The sequence below is a fragment of the Argiope bruennichi genome, chromosome X1 (genome assembly GCF_947563725.1).
Source record: "Argiope bruennichi chromosome X1, qqArgBrue1.1, whole genome shotgun sequence".
NCBI lineage: Eukaryota > Metazoa > Arthropoda > Arachnida > Araneae > Araneidae > Argiope > Argiope bruennichi.
The window spans coordinates 13,396,190-13,417,587 of NC_079162.1; the positions used below are offsets into that span (position 1 = coordinate 13,396,190).

At 30.6% G+C, this 21,398-nt stretch overlaps 1 protein-coding gene across 4 annotated transcripts in view; it reads left to right on the forward strand.

Moving 5' to 3' along the window:
- LOC129959499 (rho GTPase-activating protein 7-like) overlaps positions 1-21,398 on the forward strand; it is a 328,073-nt gene that overhangs the window by 197,052 nt on the left and 109,623 nt on the right. For all 4 annotated transcript variants that reach the window (XM_056072353.1, XM_056072352.1, XM_056072355.1 and 1 more), the window contains 2 exons: positions 832-1,558; positions 19,295-19,331. In XM_056072353.1, the coding sequence (XP_055928328.1) occupies positions 832-1,558; positions 19,295-19,331 (764 nt within the window). The remainder of the gene's footprint in view (positions 1-831; positions 1,559-19,294; positions 19,332-21,398) is intronic.

Below are 21,398 nucleotides of genomic sequence, written 5' to 3' on the forward strand. Positions count from 1 at the left end.
GCATGCCTAAAGACTCGAGATTTCATCAAACGGATTAAGTTTGTTTGCTTGTAGGAGACAATTTCATTCTGCTGAAAGCTTATTTCAGTCGAATAAAAAACAGGGCTTCCATTTGAAACAGCATAATGTAAATAATAATGCATACACTTCAGTACAGGGATCTATGATTGATTTGAAAGAAAATGAAACTGTTTTGATACATTAAGTATTTTAGAAGCTAATTAGTTTGCACTTAATTCTGTTCTTTTACGTTTAGAATGCTGAATAATGATTCAGATATTACATTTTCAGACATTTTTTTTAATCATGTCTTTCCAATATTCCCGAGAAGTAAAAAAAGATTAATTTATTTTTTCGAAGGTTTATTTTCCAGATTTTTTAACATTAATGTGAATGAATTGAGATAGAAATTCTATGTATCGTTTAAGCAATTTTTAAAACTTCTTAATAACCACATCTATTAAGTAGGTAGAAATTCAAATATCAAAGTAGGCAATTGCCTAAGAGTTCCGCAACTATAGGAAACTCCAAGGTCTCGACATTGTTTTGCAGTATTTTCGGGCAGATTATTATTATTATTTTATTTTTTTTCCTCATACGAGTAAAGAGAACCATGCATTCGAAAGATTACTCACAGGAGTATTTGTTCTAGGGACAATATTCAATGTCTTTAAAAACCATATCTTTTTAAAGCAGCAGAATTATTGTTGGAATAATGCAAACCTGTTTATTTTTGCCATATTCTAAATTTCATGTTGTGGCAATGTATGTTTCCTATATTATTATTTTTAGTATGAGTCAACGTATTTTTCTTTTGAATCTTTTTTACAGCTCCAGTTTTACTTGGGTAACTGAATGTGACTGTAGTGATTGGGATGTGCAAAACGAACACAGCGATACTGACGAAAGTCTAGTGATGTCTGGTTGCTCTAACTGCAAGGCAGAAAACAGGGACCTCAATTCCTCATCTTCTTCATTGGATATATCTTCCAATTGCGATGACTGTTTGCCTGCCTCACCTGGTTCAGCAGCCAGTAGCTTATACCTTTCCGCATGTTCTGGATCCAGCGATTCCTTTGAAGAAGCTTCTGTGGCTTTAGTAAATGATGATACTTCTTCTGATTATTTTAAATTCCCAGATGGAGATCTGGATCAAAATAATCACCAACAACTCCGCAGCAGTGAAATTACACTGCGTGGTTCAACCTTGGGCAATATATCGGAAGAACAAATAACAAGCGAGACGATATCAGTAAGGTCCAATATTAGTAATCCTTCCTTGGCTGATTCAAATAATACTGATCCTCAAGGGCAATCTGCTTCTTTTCCTTCCACATTAAGAATGAGCCGCAAAAACCAATCCACTGGTAGTCCAGCACAGCCTATAGAACCAACTGTCCTAGTCATCAATGATTTAAATTTGAAGTCTGTGTCTGCACCTGTACTGATGAGACAAAAGCGACATGTTGCAAGTTCGAAGACTCCAGAATCATCATCTAGTGATTCTTCCCCTCCAACGGGAGCAAGAAATAAAGATTCTATGTGTGCTTCTTATCAAGTAAGATTCCTTTCTTTCTTTTCTTTTTTCCCCCATCTTTTTATTTCACTTTCGTAGTATTTTCGTCCTCCTAGTAGATGCTAAGCTAAATGAATTCTGAAATTCTTGAGAGAGCCTTCGATTTCATCCCTTTATTTTTATCCTCTTATCAATCGTTCTTAAAATGTAAAACTCGATTTTGTTCTTTTCAAATAAGAGGTCGAAAAATATTCTGCGATTATTCTGGACTTACTCCTGAGTACTTTTTTTCTAATCAATACTGAAATATCTTATTCAAGGCCGATCAAATAAGAGAGTAGCGTAACAAAATAATTCTTTTATTTACAGCCTTATATATTTTCAAATAACAACTTGTTCTAGTCTAGGTTAATATTATTTACAAAAACAGTTCAATCAAGAAACAGTTGTTCTATCAAAGCGGAGAATAAGTCACAAAAAAACCAAATTTTTATCGGGTGGATCTTAACACAGAAGCCCAAATCACATGGAGCTTCTAAAAAAAATCAGTAACAATTTTCCACACTCCGAAGTCTTTTCGAATTAATTCCAAGCCTTCCTCCTCTTCTTCTTCTATGGGAAAAAACAGCATTTTATTTCATCAGATACCCGCTTCCCATTTCCCATTGGTGAAATTGAGTACCCTATCCCCCAATAGCTGCTGAGCAACGCTTCCTCAATGGAACCTGGAACCAATTAGAACCTGGCCGAGGGAGAGTCTATTAAAGAATCATCTATGTGGCCGACAGCTTCTTGAGCATATGTCAATTACAATCAATTCGCAGCTAACGCCGTCTGAAGTGCATCTGAATTTGACGCTTAATTATGGTTTCTGGTGATTAATCGGTTCTTGATGACTTAAGGAGTCTCTTCATAAAGGAAAAAATTTACCATCTAAATGTTTTGACTAGGGATTGCAATATCGAACCAAAAGTTCAATACCGGTATTCGGTATTTTTTAGATCTGAATACCGGGATACCGGTTTTAATACCATTAGTAGAAATTTCAGAAAACGAAAGAAAACACAGGTTTTATTTGTGTGTGTAAATATCACAAAAATTAGTTTGTAACTTATGAATTATAACAGTATATAAAGAATCACAAAAAAGTAAAGGAACATCTTATTTATTTAAATCACAAAAAAGTGTAAACATCACTATTCAGTCTGTGGTACTATTACAAGTTTTGAAATGTGATCTTAAAAAACATAATGCATCAATTGTGCTGCCATTAGGTCTGGAACGTAATTTTGTGCAAAAATTACCAGCTGTCGAAAATGCTCTTTCGGTATCTACGTTAGTTGGTGGTACTGTTAGCAATGCGCAATACACTTTTTTCAAGTATTTACCTCTAAATCCCTCATTTTCAAACAAATCGATTTCTCGTCGGATGGTTTTGGATATAGATAATTTCTGTATTGCATTTTGGTTCGTTGAAATTTTTTTATTCATCGCTAATTCTAATTTTTGTTCAAGAGACAGTTCCTTTTCACTATCGACATTAGTGTCATCATAATCTTCGATCACTGTACCGAATTCTTCAGAATGTGGATAGGTTTGTGGGTAAAAAATTTTAAGAAAATTTACTATAAACTTGATCAGATTTGAATTGGTTTGTCACTTTTCTTCTTTTTCATTTTCATTTTTAAAATCATTATAATTATGTAAATACCTTAAGACATTTTCTATTTCAGTATGCCTTTCTGCAATTTTTCAATGTAATAGTGATACGTGCTATTCCTTCAGTGACTGCAACATGAAATTTATTATTGCATTAACTGTTAATAAATTAGAATCTCTCCGACTTATAGCCAGATAGTTTTATTGGAAGAAGAGCTGATATAGTTCTGGATATTAAGTCGAATTCACTATCTGTAAAATTAATTTACAGGTTTAAGTCGATTATTGCTTTTTGGATTGAATTTCTCAGTTTCAAAAATCGTTCCATCATTAGGAGTAAACTGTTCCAACATGTTTTAGAATCTAATATTAACATATATTCTGTTTTATTTTCATTTAGTATATATTTTAGTAATATATCCTTTTTTATAGGGAAACGTTTAAATATTTTTAATAATTTTTCGAACTTTATAAATTATAGGAAGCAATTCTTGATAGGTTAACATTTCATCCTCATTAGCAATATCTTCTTGAACAATTACATTGTCATTATCTACATTGTCAATATCACTCTCACTCTTACTCTCTTCAAAGTTGGAATCCGAAGTTTCTCTATCCACAGTATTTGGATTCTTCTGTTCTTTCTTTATTTATTTTGGTATAATACATTTATTACTCGTAATTGAATTCCATGTGCATAGCACAACTGCTGATTTGCACCAATCAACTTTCCAACTTTTTTCATAATTGTTGTTCCATCAGTCGTTATGGGTACAATATCTTCTTTCAGGGATAATCCATGTTTCGCTAATTTAGATTTAAGCACTTACACACATTTTTCGACTGGTATACTTTCCGATACATGTGTAAGTCCTATATTCCAATTTTTTTTTCTGAATTAATATTTATATTTAAATAGCGTTTATTTCTTACATTTGTCCATTCATCAAATGTACGACTAAATTTTTCACCATTTACTTTTAATTGTATTAGCTCGTGTTTCAAAAAATTGCGAACACCGTTACTGTAGTTTATAACAGTTCTTCTTATAGTGTTAATCGATGTTGGTAGATTTTTAAAACCTCTGGTGAATAGTGATTTTCTTAATTCAGTACAAGTGCAAAACACTCGAAATAGTAAACTATCTAATGCTGTCATTTTACTTATAAATTCATCCAAATTATCTTTTTTTTTTTTTTTTTTTTTCAAAATAATCTAAAATCCCTGATGCCTTGGGCTTAGAAACTGTGCTTAAATTTGTATCTTCATCGCAATTAGATTCTTTCCTGTTTAACAAATTCGGATCATGTTTCGTTTTTAAATGAGTATGTTACTTCCTCCGTGCACTTTAATAACTCTAGAACATTTTTTACATTGTGCTACCGTATTCTTTTCATCATATAAATAATGTAATCAAACCGAAGTATTATAACTGATTTTTTATGTTCTTTAAAGTTATTCTAATTCATTATTATGGGTTATTATTTATGAGTATATATATAATAAATCTGAAAAGTATTTTGAACCCTAAAGTATGATATGCAAATACAATGTGAATAACAAACTCACCAATTTAAAAAATATCGAAATGCTACGCACTTTCTTCACAATTACAACCTTATTTTAACATATACGAATATCGTTTTTACGAATCCTGCTCGTGTGCAGTATCGCTCAGAGCTGTAATAGGATAGTTTTGACCCGCCTCCTTGGATGATTCACATACTAAAAAAACTTTATAACTTCTCTTGATTGTACGATGCAATTTTGTATTCACATTCTAATTAATTTCGCCCATTAGGGAGACATAAAAACAAAAACGTATACTATTTTGATATAATGGCGATCCCTGAACATATAGTTTAGATAACTTAAATTTTTTTTTAAGTAAAAACCGCAAAAAAGGTATTTAAACTTGTGAATACCGGTATTACAAAATTGTGTCATCTGCCTTGAAGACATGATGGATCTATTTGAAACGATGAGTTACACATCTGTTTTCCCACACCTCGATATCGTAACAATTGGTCGGACTTAATGATTCTCCTAATGAAAAGGATTCTTATCTGGAAGTCCGTATACACTTAATTATGTATGAGAAGGCGGGAAATGTTACATCTGGTCTGGATGCTATTAACCGCTTAACTGTTTTGCCCGAGCGTCATACGTGCGTCGATATAAATTCAATATTAAAATTACTTCGAAAACATAGATAAGTCAAGTATTCAATGGATTTCCATTTGGATGAAAATAAGGAAAATATTCCCAAAATAGAAGGTGTCATCTTATTAGATAGTAAAGAAAATAAAACAGTTAAGGGATTAAGTGGGGAGGAAAAATTGGAAACATTACAATACCGATTTGTTGAAACTCGACTTAAAAAACATATTTTCCCTCAGAACAAATTATGAAATTTGGTTAAACATCAGACACTTGCATTTGTTCGATTTCCTTCGATGTTTTTACTTGTAATTTGTCCATTTATAATGCTTTTGGTATATTGTTTTCAATTTAAAAATGTATTTGGTAAGAAATGATTGCTTTTATTTTTGATTGCTTAGTTCTTTTTTCTATCGAAAGTTAAACAAATTGTTTTTAGAAAGTTGCTTTGTATTTTACTTTCTCTGACGACGTAAGAAATAAATTAATAAAATAGGGTGGAGAATAGAATATTAACAGCTTAGCACTCACTGGCACCGCTACGGTGACATTGGGTTGCATGCATATAAAACACATATAATTCAATTTTTTTATATAAACAATATTAACAGACCTTTACTGAAATCACATTTACTAATTTGGTTGCTAATTAAAGTAATTAAATCGCGATCTTGAATAAGAAAATGAATTATATGATCTTTGGCCTATAGTATGCATGCCACCCAGTATCGTCGTTGCGGCACCAGTGGAATATTTCGGGTTAAACGAGATATGTTTTTGTCATCTCGACTAATAAACAATTGGCTTTTTTTTCTTTTGTTTTATTTTTGTGCAAAAATCCATCTTGGCTAAATTGCGTCATTTGCGTCGTAAAATTAACTCATAGATAACGGTAAGAAAATTAAAAGTCAGAAACAGCTGTTAGACCGAGTAAAAATGCATCTAATAAAATTTAAATTGACGTAATTGTTTAAAACAGAAAAGGAAGGAACACACAATCAGAAGGCAATTTGGAGAATTTGAAATATTAAAAGAAAGAAAAAAAAAAACGAATAGCTTTAAAGAGATTAAAATTATTTCGGTGGTAATTTATTTTCATTTACCAAATCCCGCAAAATAATAAATGATGAACAAAAAAGTACTCTCAAAGGAAATTAAAACCAAGGCATTCGATCAAAATGTGATTAACAATAAAATCAGTGCGACTCTTGGGACACATTGCGCACATTTTCCAAAGATGAGATGATTATGAGTGAAACATGTTTGTAAACAGTTTGGTATGCACCTTTCTTATATGAAGAATAAGTCTTAATATATTTTACGAAGAATAAGTCTTAAACTAATAGAAGTTTTGACGGGATGCAATTTGTTATGATTTTATTTTATGTATTTTACAAGCCAAATAGAATTGAAGTACGTTTGAATACATACTCAAATGGAATAAGTACGTTTACTACTGTGATTTGAATTGCTTCAATTCAATGACATCATAATAGCAAGCGTACTTATGGCAGAAAAGAAGAAACAGATTTTGCCGCAGAATCCGATGTTTTATTGTTAGAAACACCCACATGACACGGAAAACAACAACAACAAAAAATGTTAAAGCCTTTATTTTTAAGAAGCAGGAAAGCCTAAAATATTCTCAAGGCAACCATATGCATTCGATCATCGGAGTAGAATTGTATTTCCAATAGCACTCGCGCTATCAGTACAGATAATAAAATCACCCTGAGTAGAAGGTGAAATTTCTTAAAGACACAGAAAAACAATAATATAGATAATAGTTGAAAGCGTCAGATTGATGTATAATGCCACATTCAACATGCTGATATGACTGTGAGCTACCTGTAAAAACTGGCGTAAAAGAAGTATATTGACAACGATGGAGGTGAAAGTGCTTTTAGTGCACAACCGGGACTTGAGCGGAATTGTCGAAATCAGAAAAGATAACTTTAAAATATTCTGGAATATTCCAAAGCAGGAAACAAAAGAAATAATTAGACTTAATAATAGTACAATTAAGATCCAAGACCTGCAAAAGTATTTTTTCTCTCTCACAAAACAGTGAAATGCGAGAGGAGCAAGTGTCGTAGACTGTGATGTATTATTTGAAATATAGGTATTTTAGGGTCAATCTGCGCTCGGAAAACGTATAAAGCGGATATTTTTAACGCCTTAAATAATGCGACAGTTAGTGACATGTTTTACAAGTTTTCTTTGATGATATTCAAAATTTGCCTGAGCAAATTTGTAAAGGAGAGGGATGGATGGTATCCAGTGTGCATAAAACACCAACGCATGCGGAACCATGCCTCCATAATCGATGCAGAAAGAAAAGCTGCTTTCTAAGTATATGAGAAATAATCGATTTGCGCCCCTAGATATTTTGATGAGAACTTTAAAAATGTTCTTGAATTTCTCACACTTCTTCCGCAAATATAGAATAGTGAGTTATTGACCCTAAATAACTCCTCCAAACTCTATTCCATAATAAAAATCACAATATTCCATTTACGTATTACGTGGGTCGATATAGATGTTTTGTTTCTTGCAGAAATAGACACACCGGCTTTTCTCAGGAGAGACGATGTGCTTGTTATTATCGCACGAAATTACCAACTTGTTTATTGCATTTGCTTAATTAAAACCATATTACTAATTTTGCATAAAATGTTAAGAATATCATCTTACAGACTTCAATGATCAGAGGTGACAAATGATTGAGAATCTGATTGGAATGAACTTTTCGTCGTGCTTCAGAAGAAGAAATTTGTTCTGTAATTTTAACTGTTCTTTTTCCTGTTGCCAGCGTGGCTATAATCGGTAGTAGGCAGTATGATCGCCTTTGTTATTTGCGCACTTTTCTTGTCCGATGCATTTCTTGTTGTCATGCCTATTTTCAACACAACAGACACAAGTGAGCTTTCTAGACAATTATCCTGTGAGAAGAAAAACTTCTGGCACTGAAAGCATTTCAAGGAATTGGTAATATAAGATCATTTATCCAGCATAAATGTGTCCTGGAGAATGAAACGTTCAGCTGTAATGTTTTATGTCAAAGAGTTGTTCATTCCGCCAGATGGTGATTCGACGTATATGCAATCTCCTTGGCCGTTTAATTGCCGACTTTTTTCTTCCAATGGAACATTCAACAAATCTTTATTAGTAATAACATCCTTGAAGTGATTGAATGTTTCATGAGCACTGATACTAATTGGTACTGTAGATAATGCTTTTATTTTTAATATTTGCTCCACTTCTTAATTAGAATTAACCTCCACCAGAAAATTACGAAATCGACGTTGTTACCACCCCTGAAGTTGCTGTGATGGCCTTCTGAGCAAGAAAAGGTGACACAGTGTCAAAAATGTCCTTCTCGTTGGATATTCTTTTAACGCTCAAGTACGTATCATATGGTTTGTCCGAAATAATTTAAACCTTTTCTTGCCCGCTGAAGAAAGGTCTTTTTTAGAACCTATGTGATATGGTAAGAGATTCAGGCTTGGTAACCACTCATCTCGACGCCCCTAAAGGGATGACAGGCACTGTTTCTGATCATGATCATCCCACCCTCAGCGTTTACTTTATTGCTACTCGGAACCTATATAGTGATAATGATTCCTTACGCAAACTCAAAATAGTGATCCCTTCACTTGATTCCTAGCAAATTAATTATATTACCTGCCAGTCGAATTGATAGACGGGGATTATCAATTGGATAGTCTCCCATTCAAAGAGTCACCATACACGATCATCAGTTTTAGTTACTCATGAGAAAAAAAGGAAATTAACATTGCGGCGATTACTTATAGAGAGTTCCGTTGTTTGCCACCGAGGGTATAAAATAGGCAGCAGAAGGCGTAAGGAAAGATAAATTTAAAGAGAGTGAAAGTATATGGATACTTTGGAACCTATATGGATACTTTGGATTTGGGTCACCTATATTTACCAATATAAATTGAGCCCCTGAAGGGAGAGGCTAATAAGCGTTAAATTCGTCATTAAAATCAATGCATTTTGCTAAGTAATTTCCACAGTATTTAGATAATACATTAATAAAAAAAATCCGAAAATGTAAAAAAGTATTTATTACGTAAAAAAAATAATGGAATTTATTTATCTTTATTATTATTTTACAATTTCGTCTGTTTTTATTTTAGTAATGATGCTAGTACACAAGAAATAACCGTCATATTTTCAGTCATTCCAAGTATATTTTAAACTTTGTGAACATTTTTGGTTAATAAGAATATCCATGCATTTAAAGTGATTTTTCACCGTTTCAATTGGCTGTAAGATAAATATCAAATTATTGATTCTATGCTAAAAAAATTATAAATTTAGTACGTTAATTTAAGCTTGATTGAATGCGAAAAAAATCTTAAAAAATACTATGTTCCAGTACTTCGTTGATTTGTCCGAGAATTTTTCTGTTTCTGGATTATTATATTCACTTAATTTTATTTATGACAAGATAAAAAATACCAAATATGTCCAATGAATAATCAGTTTTATTAAAGTTCTTGCTTTTTCGTTCTAAAAGTTTTGATTATATTCTTATCTATATTTCAAATACTCGTCCCATGCTGTCACCTATCATGTCTTTCTTTATTAATAAAGAATGTTAAATCTCTATATATACAAAGATCACGGGGAAACTAAATTTCGTCATATTAAACAAGGCACATGTCTGGCTTTATTTGTGTGGGTCTTCACTATATTTATTTTTCGTGCTTTGTCTCGCGATCCCCCCCCCCTCTTTATGATACATCTAATGATATTCCATAGCTTGTGTGTCTTTTCCTTTCCAAAATATTTATTTTATATAAAGAAAGTCGCGTAGTTTCTTATTGCTTGTGAAATTACTTTGTGTATTTTCGTGCAAATTTAATTTACCTTTAAAATCCGTGTTTCTTATTACTAACTGGGTTCGCATTCTATCGATTTTGGCATATAAATTTTTAACAACAGGAATACTAAGAATACTAAGGCATTTGAAAAAAAAAATCATATATAAGATATCTGAGATTAATTCGATCATTTGATAGTTACAAAAAAGAGTTTCTAAAGAACACTTAAAATGAAGATGACAATCCAGTATCTTTTTCTTTGTGGATGAGGCATGTGACTCAAGAGCTGTTGCTCTTTATTTTGATCTCGTAAGTTCATGTTTTTTTCGTGTGGTTATTGAATTAAAGAAATATGATTTACTCTTGATCATGGTAGCATTTTTAATGCTTCTAATAATGAATGATAATTTTTCTGAATCATTTTTGGTTCTTGCATGAATCCCAAGAAATTTTACAAACCTAGCTGTAGAAAAATAGAGGCACTTATAGATTTAATACATTGATGCTCTTACTCTTCTGATTTTTTTTTTTTGAAACTTTTATTTTGCCTTATCTCAGTTTTATTGCCAGTGGTTTTAAAATTCTTATTTTTTTTCTTTTGAATTCGAGTGGTTTCAAATAGAAATAAATCAATTTAATTCATAAAAATAATGAAGCTGTGACTTTTTATTATTGCTTTTTTAGTTTATTTGAAATAAACTGAGTCAAAATGGATGCATTGAAGGAAATAGAAAAATGGCCGAATTATCTTCGCATACTATACTGCTTTTAGGAAGGGGAAAAAAATGTTTTCTGCAAAATTTTATATTTGTAAATGAAAAGTAAGAGCGAAAATAAAAATTCTTTTAAAACTTAAATAGGGCAGAATAGCTCTAATAGCCACGTGCTTAGTTTGAAATAAGAATTACCTCAGGATTTAATACCCTCAAATTCATTATACAATTTTTTTTTGTTAAAAATAAGCGAATTTATACTAATATTGCGGATATGCGTTTATTTGCTTACAATGATGCCATGCACTTGATTTCAAAGTCATGTTACAAATATGACTGCGGGTGACATCTGGCATTTCATTGCAAACTCTCTTATTCTGTACGGTCCCCCCCACATGAAACACCCCAAATATTGGAAGAAGAGGCATCCGGTATGGTGGTTGATTCTAGCTTTTTTTGTTGGGTAAAGTAATAGCGTAGGGTCGAGTTACCTCCACTGCAATGATGGAACGCACCACCTATGGGAGAGCTTGTATCATGATCGTTCATCCATAGCTCCCATCACAGTATTGTCGCAACGAGTGTCATTCAGGATACCCCATGCACAGATCGGGAGTAACTCCTTTGTGGTTGTAATGACTAAAGTGAAACTGAAGAAGTCGTGCCGTCATACAGTAGGCGTGTTTTTATTACGATAAGTAAATCAAACGTAAGACGAAATAAACATTTAATATTTACATGGCTTGAAATATAAAGATCGAAGATTAACAGAAGTAACGATAATGCATATATCAAATCTCTCGAACAAAAGTAAATCAACAAAACAGAGTTGAGTCGTCATACAACTTCTAAGTTCAGTAATAAAATGTTTTAAGTTGCGCGTGAGTTTATATTTGCTTCTTCGTTGTATCGCACGGTTACTCTGTATGGTGACGTCAATTTCTTCTGCAAGAGGCTCATTGGATCTAAAATTGAATTATCTTAACGTATATACGAGTATGAATTGATCTCCCCCTGGGCGCACCTCAGATATGGGGAGGAGAAGCTTCAGTTATAGTGATTATTTCCCGCCGCACTAGTGGGTATAGAAATGTTGCGGGATCGGCTACCACCTGCCGATGATGGGGCGTGCCTCCTACGGTAGGTGTTGTAACATGGCCTGTGATAACTCTCAGGACTCAACCTTAGTTCCCACCAATGCTGCCGTGACATCCGGTCATTCAGATTTTTTTTTTCATATACCTCAAGGCGAGTCGGAGTAGTCGTTTAGTGATGAGTATGAATTGACGTCCTTCAATTGATTATTCATATTTTAAAATAATGCATTGGTAATAAATAGGTGATATAAACTTATATATATATGGTGTATGCGCATTTTGAGAAAATTAAGTATGAATGCAAATGTTTATTCTTAATATTTTTTAATTAGTATTTTATTTTTCGCAACTTGAATTTATTTAAAAATATGTTTTGAAAAGAAAATTTATATTATGCGTTTAAAGAAACATTTGCTACTTCATTTATTTCAAATATGCAAAAGATGGCACAGAAATAAAATATGCAGTGGGGAAAAAAAATAGAAAAGAAACACAATAAAAACTGTTGTTTTTTCAAATTGTTAAAGCTTGTTTTTAATTTCATTGATGGCATTGAATTATTTTAGCTTTGAAATGTGTTGCATGTCATTCTTGCACGAAATCAGTTTTGCATTCACACACGCTCAAAAAGAAAATGTTTAAATATCGGATCATTTTCTTAAATTGTTTAAAAAATAAATTCCTTGACGGTAAGATCATTTTATTGAAATAAATAATCCTGAAATTAAATTTCATGAATTTTCTTTTATTGAAAGGTACAATGAGACTATGAAAAATCGAATAAAGTTGCAATTTTCCTATTTTTATTTTTTATCCATTATTAGATTGCGAGTAATTATTTCCAAAAAGATTTATTTTGCCGTCATTATTCGTTTGTTTAGTATTTGAGTTTTTTCATTGATATTAGGATGCCATTCCCACTTGTTTACATTTAGACAGCTGCAATATAACACAATTACGTTTGCATACTCTATATGTGCATATATTTTATAAAAGACTTTAAATTATGGTCCTGTTCTTTAAATTAAATTTACCGTTTAAATATATTTTTTAGCTTTTTCTCAAAACGTTTTAGAATGCTATCCAAATTTTTAAATACTACATGCGCATACTATTTTTATATTACAACTCTGGGACTTTTCTGTTATGCCGTATAAACATATAATGATATAATTTTGTGTGAATATATCATTTATGAATCTTTTTTTGAAGATCTCGAGCAATATTAATTCAATGATTTGTTCAAATTTTTCAAAAAGTATGATATAATTCAAGTTTTGTATTAAAATTTGTATTTCCAATAAAGTTAAAAGTGCAAAATATTATGTAGAATTTAAATATTTATCTAAAACAAAATCTGAAAAATAGCTTTATATTTTATTTTAATACGCATGGAACAATTTGAAGTTTTATAATATATATATATATATATATTATAAAACTTCAAATTGTTCCATGCGTATTAAAATAAAATATATATATATATACCAAACATCAAAAAGATACCTGTGAATTTTGATCAAAATTTTTTACAGCATTAAATTAATATAATAAAATTTCATGAAAATTTTAAAATAATATCTCAGAAAATGAGAAGTTTTGATTTCAACGTCCATTGTCCCTTAAAAGAAAAAATCATTTAAGAGATTATACGTTCGTTATAATTATTATATTATCATTTAAATATATTGTTTGTTATTAACTACCGTAATACTACAGCGCTTCAAAAGTTCCGGTATTTATTTCATTAGATGAAAATGAATGTAGATAGAAAGTTTTATAGATCATTTCATATTTATATGATTATGTCATGTTTTCTTTGCAATACATTTTTGCAATCATTCATATAAAGATATAATTGAGGATTGCAGTTTTCTTTTTCTTATTTCTTCCAATGCCTTCGTTGCTGCATTTCTTCGAAATTTGAGAATTGTTGCTCTTCAAAAATTTAACCTTAGAATGCATGACTTCTTATTTTCTTAAAAAGAACATGAATATTGAAGACGTGTTTTGAATAGCTGCATATAATGTTAAAAATTATGTTAAAAATGTTAAAAAAGGATTTTTAATTTTTTTCGTAAAATAATTGTATTTTTGTGGTAGACCATCTTGGCGTTTTTCCGTTTCCAGTTGAAATCCAATTGTAGTACCGTTAGTCTTTTCTACAAATATTTCTCAAAAAAACATTGAAAAAAAGATTTTCAAACACTCATTGTTGCCCTTTGGAACAGTCGTGTGAAGCTTGTAAATAGAGATAAAAACTTGGCTACCCGATGGCTTGCAGGACTTATGGCCGGACGTTATATTGTGATGGAGCAAGCACGCATGTGTTGTCCTTGTCTGCCACGAAAAGGTTTGAACACCTATAATCACGAACGAGCCCACGTACTGACTACTTTCTGTTACCCATTTAATGAACATATACCCGTTTAATCAGAACGTGCTGCACACTCTGATTAAACGGGTATATGTTATTCTTTTGAGTGGAATAGTAGTAATAGTATTAACAATTATGATAAAAATTACTATTAATTATTCTTTAAATAAGTATTATTAATTATTGTATTAGTTATGAATTATTATTCATATATTGTATAATGTTTAAAAAGATAGCGAATTTAAAATTCAGTAACATGGGTCATGTTTACACAGCAGCCATTATTAATCCATTTTGCATAATAGAATACGTGATTTATAAGATTATTTACTTATTCTGTGTTTTGGAATTTTCGTGAACAGTTATTTTTTTCTACATTTATTAATTAAAAATAAAAATTTATTTTAAAATTTTTTTTTCGTCTCTCTAACTTATTTATATGGATTTAAATAAATTTTTGAAATATTAAAGTTCGTATTGTGTAGAGTGAATTATGTCAAAACTTTTTTTTTCACTTTAACATCTCTTCTTCAGATGACTCAGAGAAATCTTTAATAAATTGATTTATTCTTAATTATAATTAAATAAATAAACATCTATAGCAAAATTTTATTTGCTGTAAGCTCTGTTAGTGGAAGTAAAATGGAACTGGGAAAGCAGAGTATTTTTTGAAACATCATTATTTAAAATGAACGGATTAGTTAAATACTTCAAAGCTGAATTGTTCTTTTATGTGAAACGTTAAAATGTTTATTCTTGAAAGAACTTCTTTCTACTGATGCTTTCTGGTTGTTTTAAAAAAAATCTATTCAGTCTCGCTTCAACTTTTTGAAAAAGAGCTCTTTTTATTCAGCTTCTCATCTGCATTTGAAGAGCGCGAGCGGCTGCAAAGTTACTGGGAAAGAAGTAAATAAATTGAATTCCTTATAATCTTTACAGCCAAGCCGCTCGCAATGCAAAGTCGCGTGAGGAAAAAAGATAAATAATCCAACTGACTTTTCAAAGCAATAAATCCCTACATGCCGAAAGGAAATCCCTAATGAATCTTTGAATACGAATCCAGCATTGGAACGAACAAGATATCCAAATTGATGAATGGTATGATACATGGAATCGGTTGAAGCGGTTTCTGTTTAGCGAATGCACAAAATCGATGGAAAACGCCTTCCGTCATTCAGAAGTTCCAGTCTATCTTCATTGATGCGCAAGATGGTACCTGGATAGTTATCCGCCATCCAGTGATTAAGAGCTCATTAGAAGTTCCAACGTAATTTATCTTAATGGGTCCGGCTTACAATACAGCTGGCCCGTCTCATTTTCTCATGCCAGGAAATTGTAACTTCTTAGTTTTCATGACTTTAGCTGCGGAATTCTTTTTTCTTTTAATATTTTGTTCTCCTTTTCTTAATCTCCTTTTATGTTTGATGTGAAAATGGACGTGACAGAGAAGACATCATTAGAAAAATTTAACGACACACTTGAGTTAGGAATAAGGAACTTGTTCATTGTCGTCTTAAGTTGAAAGAGAGGTGTTTTTTTAATTTTTTTCCCATTAAAAAAAAGAACTTAACGAATTACATTCAGTATTTAAAAGACCAGACAGATATTATAACTTGCTCTATCCGATGCATTGAAAAAAAAAAGAAAGTTATGTTGAAATAAAAATTCTTTTTATTAAAAATTCGTTTGATTATTTAATAGTCCTTTCATTGGATGCCGTTTTGGAAAAAAACGACTGTCAATCTAAAAAAAAAAAAAAAAAAAAAAAAAAAAATACTTGTCTTTTGAACAGTCTTGGTTCCAGACTGTTTGTTTAGAGTGACGACAAATATGAAGACAAGTAGCCATTTAATATTTTCAGTGTGACAGCAAATATGAAAATGATAGCCATTATGTATTTAAATTTTTTTTAAAAATTTTAATAATGGACAGCTAATGCGCAAATGTTTTAAATTGGTACATGTTAAATGTGAATGGAAGACCATTTAAAGTCTATAATTTAGTGCTCTAAAGGCAAATGCAATGAGTTCCTGAATTTTTTAAAGCATGTCTTTAATTGATTCCACGTATCAATTGCATTATTCATATGATCAATATGTAAGAACTTGATTAAATGAAATGCACCATTTACGAGATTATTGTACATTTTGCTTGACCGATGCAATGTATCTGCTGGATATTTAATGTCAATGGATGCGCATTGTCATTCGTTCACTTTCTAAAAAAAGTGGGGGGTGGGGGGGTGAGGACAATAAATTTAATAAAAACATTTTCTAAAAACACATATATCTTAGTATATGAAAAGTAGATTTTTTTTTATTTCATTTATTTCCCGCCTTTTTATATTCAATTTTTAACTCATTATTGTAAGAATTCTGAAATCTTTTCTAGAACGTTCTTTTTTTCTCAATTTTTTTCGAATTTACTATCAAGTGGAGGCTTTCGTACGGAATCAATATTATATTAAATTAATAATTTTGAAAATATTACAATGGTATATTGCCATCGAGAGATGCGAAATTTCAAAACACAGTAGGAAGTAAGTGAAATATTAATTGAAAATTGGATCTTTACAACCATGAAGCAAATGAATTATGTAAAAAGAAACATTCCTTAAAAAATGAGGTAATTTTTTTGCTAATAAAGTGTGTATTCAATCAGCAAGGGATTTGAATTCCATTTCAGATTTGTACTTCTCAGAAGCAGCATGGTTTTTTATCTATAGAATAAATAACTTCTGGGTTACTGTGACGCATCAGAAATAGTACGAAGAACAGCAGCAATTTCATAAGGAATGAATCCATTCTTTAATGTATCCCTTATTTTTTTGTTTGTTTTATAATCAATACATTAAAATACTGTTCAATGAAAGGATCTTATAAGTTGAAATTCATATTACCTCTTAATTGTATTGTTTTTTAAGAGATACTATATAAAAATGTGTAGTTATCCACCTTTTTAAGCTTTGAATATGTTTAATTTAAATTAATTAACCACGTACTCGAAAGAAAAAAAATTGCATAGCTCCATTTTACTCTTTTTCCCTACGTAAGTATTAGCTTTACAACTTTCATATTGAAAATCACTGTTATATTTCAACTAATATTGCTTCTGTTCCACATTTATGAAATTCAGAAATCTAGCTATAATTAGTTTACAAAATGTTAGCGAAATGTTTTTTTTCTTCTGCTTTTTTATTATTCAGTTTTACAATGCTATTCAATATTGATGGCTGTTTCAAAATTAATTCATTATGGGCTTGTTTCGGACTTTTTGTTACAACATCTTTTCGTATACTCTGTTTATGTTATCTGTGATAATTTTGAGCTGAACGAAAAAAATGCATGGCTAAGTAAGTACCATTAGAAATGTATTTATTCATACTGTTTAAAATTTAACTTGAAATCCGGAGCCTCGGTTTCGTTGATATTTTGCCGTGTTGTTTGAATTATTGCCTACTGCATTTAAAAAGAAAAGGTAATATTTCCAACGCTTGTGCCAATTACTTGATTTAGTGAAGAAATTTCTCAACTTTCAAATTCTTACAAAACAATTCCTTTGAATCAATTATTCCATTGATATCAGTATTTATTGCCTAGTATATATCAGTAAAACAATCATAAATTTTAATAGAACATTTATAATGGTTGCGTATTTATGGTATTGAAAACTGTGATTTTTTACTACCTAAGTAAACAAAACTGTAATTTGGCAATAATTAAATTTTAGATGTGTGAAATACTTTTTAGTTCCTTTTTATAAACATATCCGAAACAAAGAAAGTATTATTTAATTTTGAGAAAAAGTTAATTAATCAAGATTATTTTTTGATTCTATGATATATATCTATTTGATCTCTTTAGCAAAAATATAAATAAGTAAATGAATTTTTATGTTGAACGAGAAAAATTTGGCTAGGTTGTATAAAGTAACAGCTGTAATGAAGCATTATTTTCCATGCCAAGGACTATTTATCTTTGGCTATATTAAATGTTTTCGGATTTTCAGATTTACCTATTACGTAAAGACTCATATATCAGATTTTTTTAATTAAAAAAGTCTGGCTTCTGAATGGCACTAAATATTTAATTTTAAAATTACAATATTTTCTATTATTAGCTTTAGCCTTTGTCAAAGTATATTTATTTACAGTTAAATGAATTTCTTAATATGTTAATATCTAAATCATGACATTTCTGCACATCGACATAAAGTTATATTTCATAGATATTGTAAAAAGTTATTAAAAATATAATACCGATATCTTTACTATATTTAAATTTCGTACTTTTTTTTTGGGGGGGGGGAGCGTGGAAAATTTTCATTTAGTTGTCTCGGGAAAATTTAAAAGAGTTGTAAAAACGCTCGGCTGTCACTTCTACTTTAGTCAGTTATTGGAAGGGAACTCTCCCTCTTAATTCCATTAAACAGGAACATAATTTGGATTTACTCGTAATAAGCTTGGAAAAAAAAAAAAGAAAGAAAAAAGCTATACATTTACCTTATGTTAATCGCTTTATTCAATGCATGTCATTAGAATATTTTATATGAAGACCTTTTTAACCTGATATTTGCTTTCAACAGTTTTGGAGTTTATTTTAAAGAACTAAGCGTTTTGTATTTGAAGTGTGCAATCGATTTGTGCCCGCATGTTTGAGCTTCCCCATCATGAACTTTTCTTCTTCTTCTTTTTTTTTAATACAAAGTAAAGAAAATTCAATCTCTACTTAAAGCCTTCTATTTTTTTAACGCTCCTATTTTGTTTTATTTTCACTCAGTCATTTCTTAAAGCTTGTAATTGAATTTATAATCAAAGTTTTTTTCATGCTGGAAAAGTATTTCTTTGCAGCCTGATGTACTTCTATCACTGACTTATCATGGTTTGTACTAGTTTTCATTTTTCTTTATTTTTTTTATAGGTTCCACCTAGAGCCCATTCTGCAAAGGAACTTAACGGTGAGCTTTATTTATTTGTTATATATTTTTTCACCCTCTCTTTCCATTAAATTTGGTTTCATCTCTTTCTTGTAGGGCGTTTAAAATGCTTTCTCCGGCGCAGTTTTGGTGTGACAATTTTCGCTGGTAATAGAATTTGCAGGAATTTCGTATTATTGATCGCTTATCCGTCTTCCATTTACTGGATAAACGAATTATTGCTTTCGATTTCTCATTCCTTTTGAATAGTGAACTAAGTCAATAATTTGATTAAGCCCTATGGTTGTACGAGATTCGATCTATCATTGCATTAAGTTCACCCATTTTTGTATTCCCGGGAATTATAATTGATGTTACAAACAAGAACTACATGTTTCATTGCCAATGTAATGCGAGTCTTAATTCGATTTGCGAATTTCGATGTATCCAATAAAGTAAATATTAGTTGTCGTTTGAATTTTGCCCGAAATATCTTAGAAAGGATTTATTTGCTTTCATTCCGGAGCTAATTTTAAAAGAACAAAATTTTTAGGACTTCTTCTCCTTGTAATACAATTTTGTTAATTGTTTAGGACTTCATAGTTATTCTTACTGACGATTCACGTCTAATACCATTTAACCTTTTAATTATATGCGTATGATTTATTGATTGATTATTTGCACTATTTACGATAGATAGCTAGACAAATGAAAAATATTTTCTTCAGTATATTTTTCTTATATGTTCTAATTCAGGGTAGATACAATGAAGTTCGATAGGTAGGGAGGTAAACCAAAAATATTTTCTTCACCAATTTTTGTAACATATTCTTATTCAATATATTCGACTGGCAAGCAAGTAGCTGAATGAAAAATATTTTTTTCAGTATGCTTTTGTAACATGTTCCAATTCTTTGTATTCGACTAGTAGGCAGACGAATGAAAAATATTTTCTTCAGCATGTTTTTCATATCAATAAGCCAAATTAATGAATTAATAAATTTTATTATAACCTACTTATTCATAAATTACATAAAATTATTATAAAAGGTGAATTCCTTTTAATGTATCAGCTATGAGAAGTAGCCTATCCTTTCACTGAATATTTCAATTCTTTATGTCCCTATAACATTTTCTGTTTCATTAGAATTAATTTTCTTGTTGTGTTTATATAGTTCAATCAATTGTAGCACTCTTAATAATATTTTTTGTCTTTTTTTCTTTTGAATATACACATTCTTTTTTTGTGTATTTTTTGAATTTTATGTTTTCTCTATCAAGAGCGTGTATTTTAGCCAAGTTTTGTATTTTGTTTTCAGTGTCAATCAGCCATTTCTTTCTTTCTTTCTTTTCTTTTTTTTTCTTCTTGTCATGTGTTTTGTGGTATATAATATTTATAATTTTGTCAGTTATACTCCATTTCTTTGCAACCACCCGCCCTTAGGACCTGTAAATTCAAAAGATCTTGCGCGCATTTATCAGCACCCAATCAAAAAGTTCCTTTTGAGTAGAATTCAATTGTTCTCGGCCGTTCTCCACGGAGGTAAGTGCTACTTGATGTCAACGAGAACATATGATAAGCAAATCTGTCCTCCTTCAAGAACATGATCTGCTTTTCCTTCCACGTATACCTTCTAAACTGATAGTGAACTTTTATATACAGTGGCGGTAATGTTAATAATATTTATATGGTTTTAGAAATTGCAGTACCTGAAAGCGAAAAGATATATTTTTATGTAATATTGAATTGAACTTTCATATTTTTCAACAGAAAAAATGAAAGTAAAATTTTTTGGAACTTTTATAAACTTATTTAAGGAAACCAATTGATCAAAAATTCAAGTTTGAAGGATGGTAGAAAGATGAAACATCAATAGATTGCTTACTCTCTAAAGCCGTATATAAAGTGAAGAAATGTGTTGCAACTTATCTTTGGTATGCGACAGACTAGGCGCAATTTCGATTAAATGCCTCTATCACAAGTTCGATCGATTGTTTTAAAATTGAAATGAATATCTATGCTTAATATATAGGGAAGATTTAAATGAATGAATACCCTTTTCTTAAAAAAGCGCTACTCGTTATTAATCTTAAGGGAGCAGCAGTAAT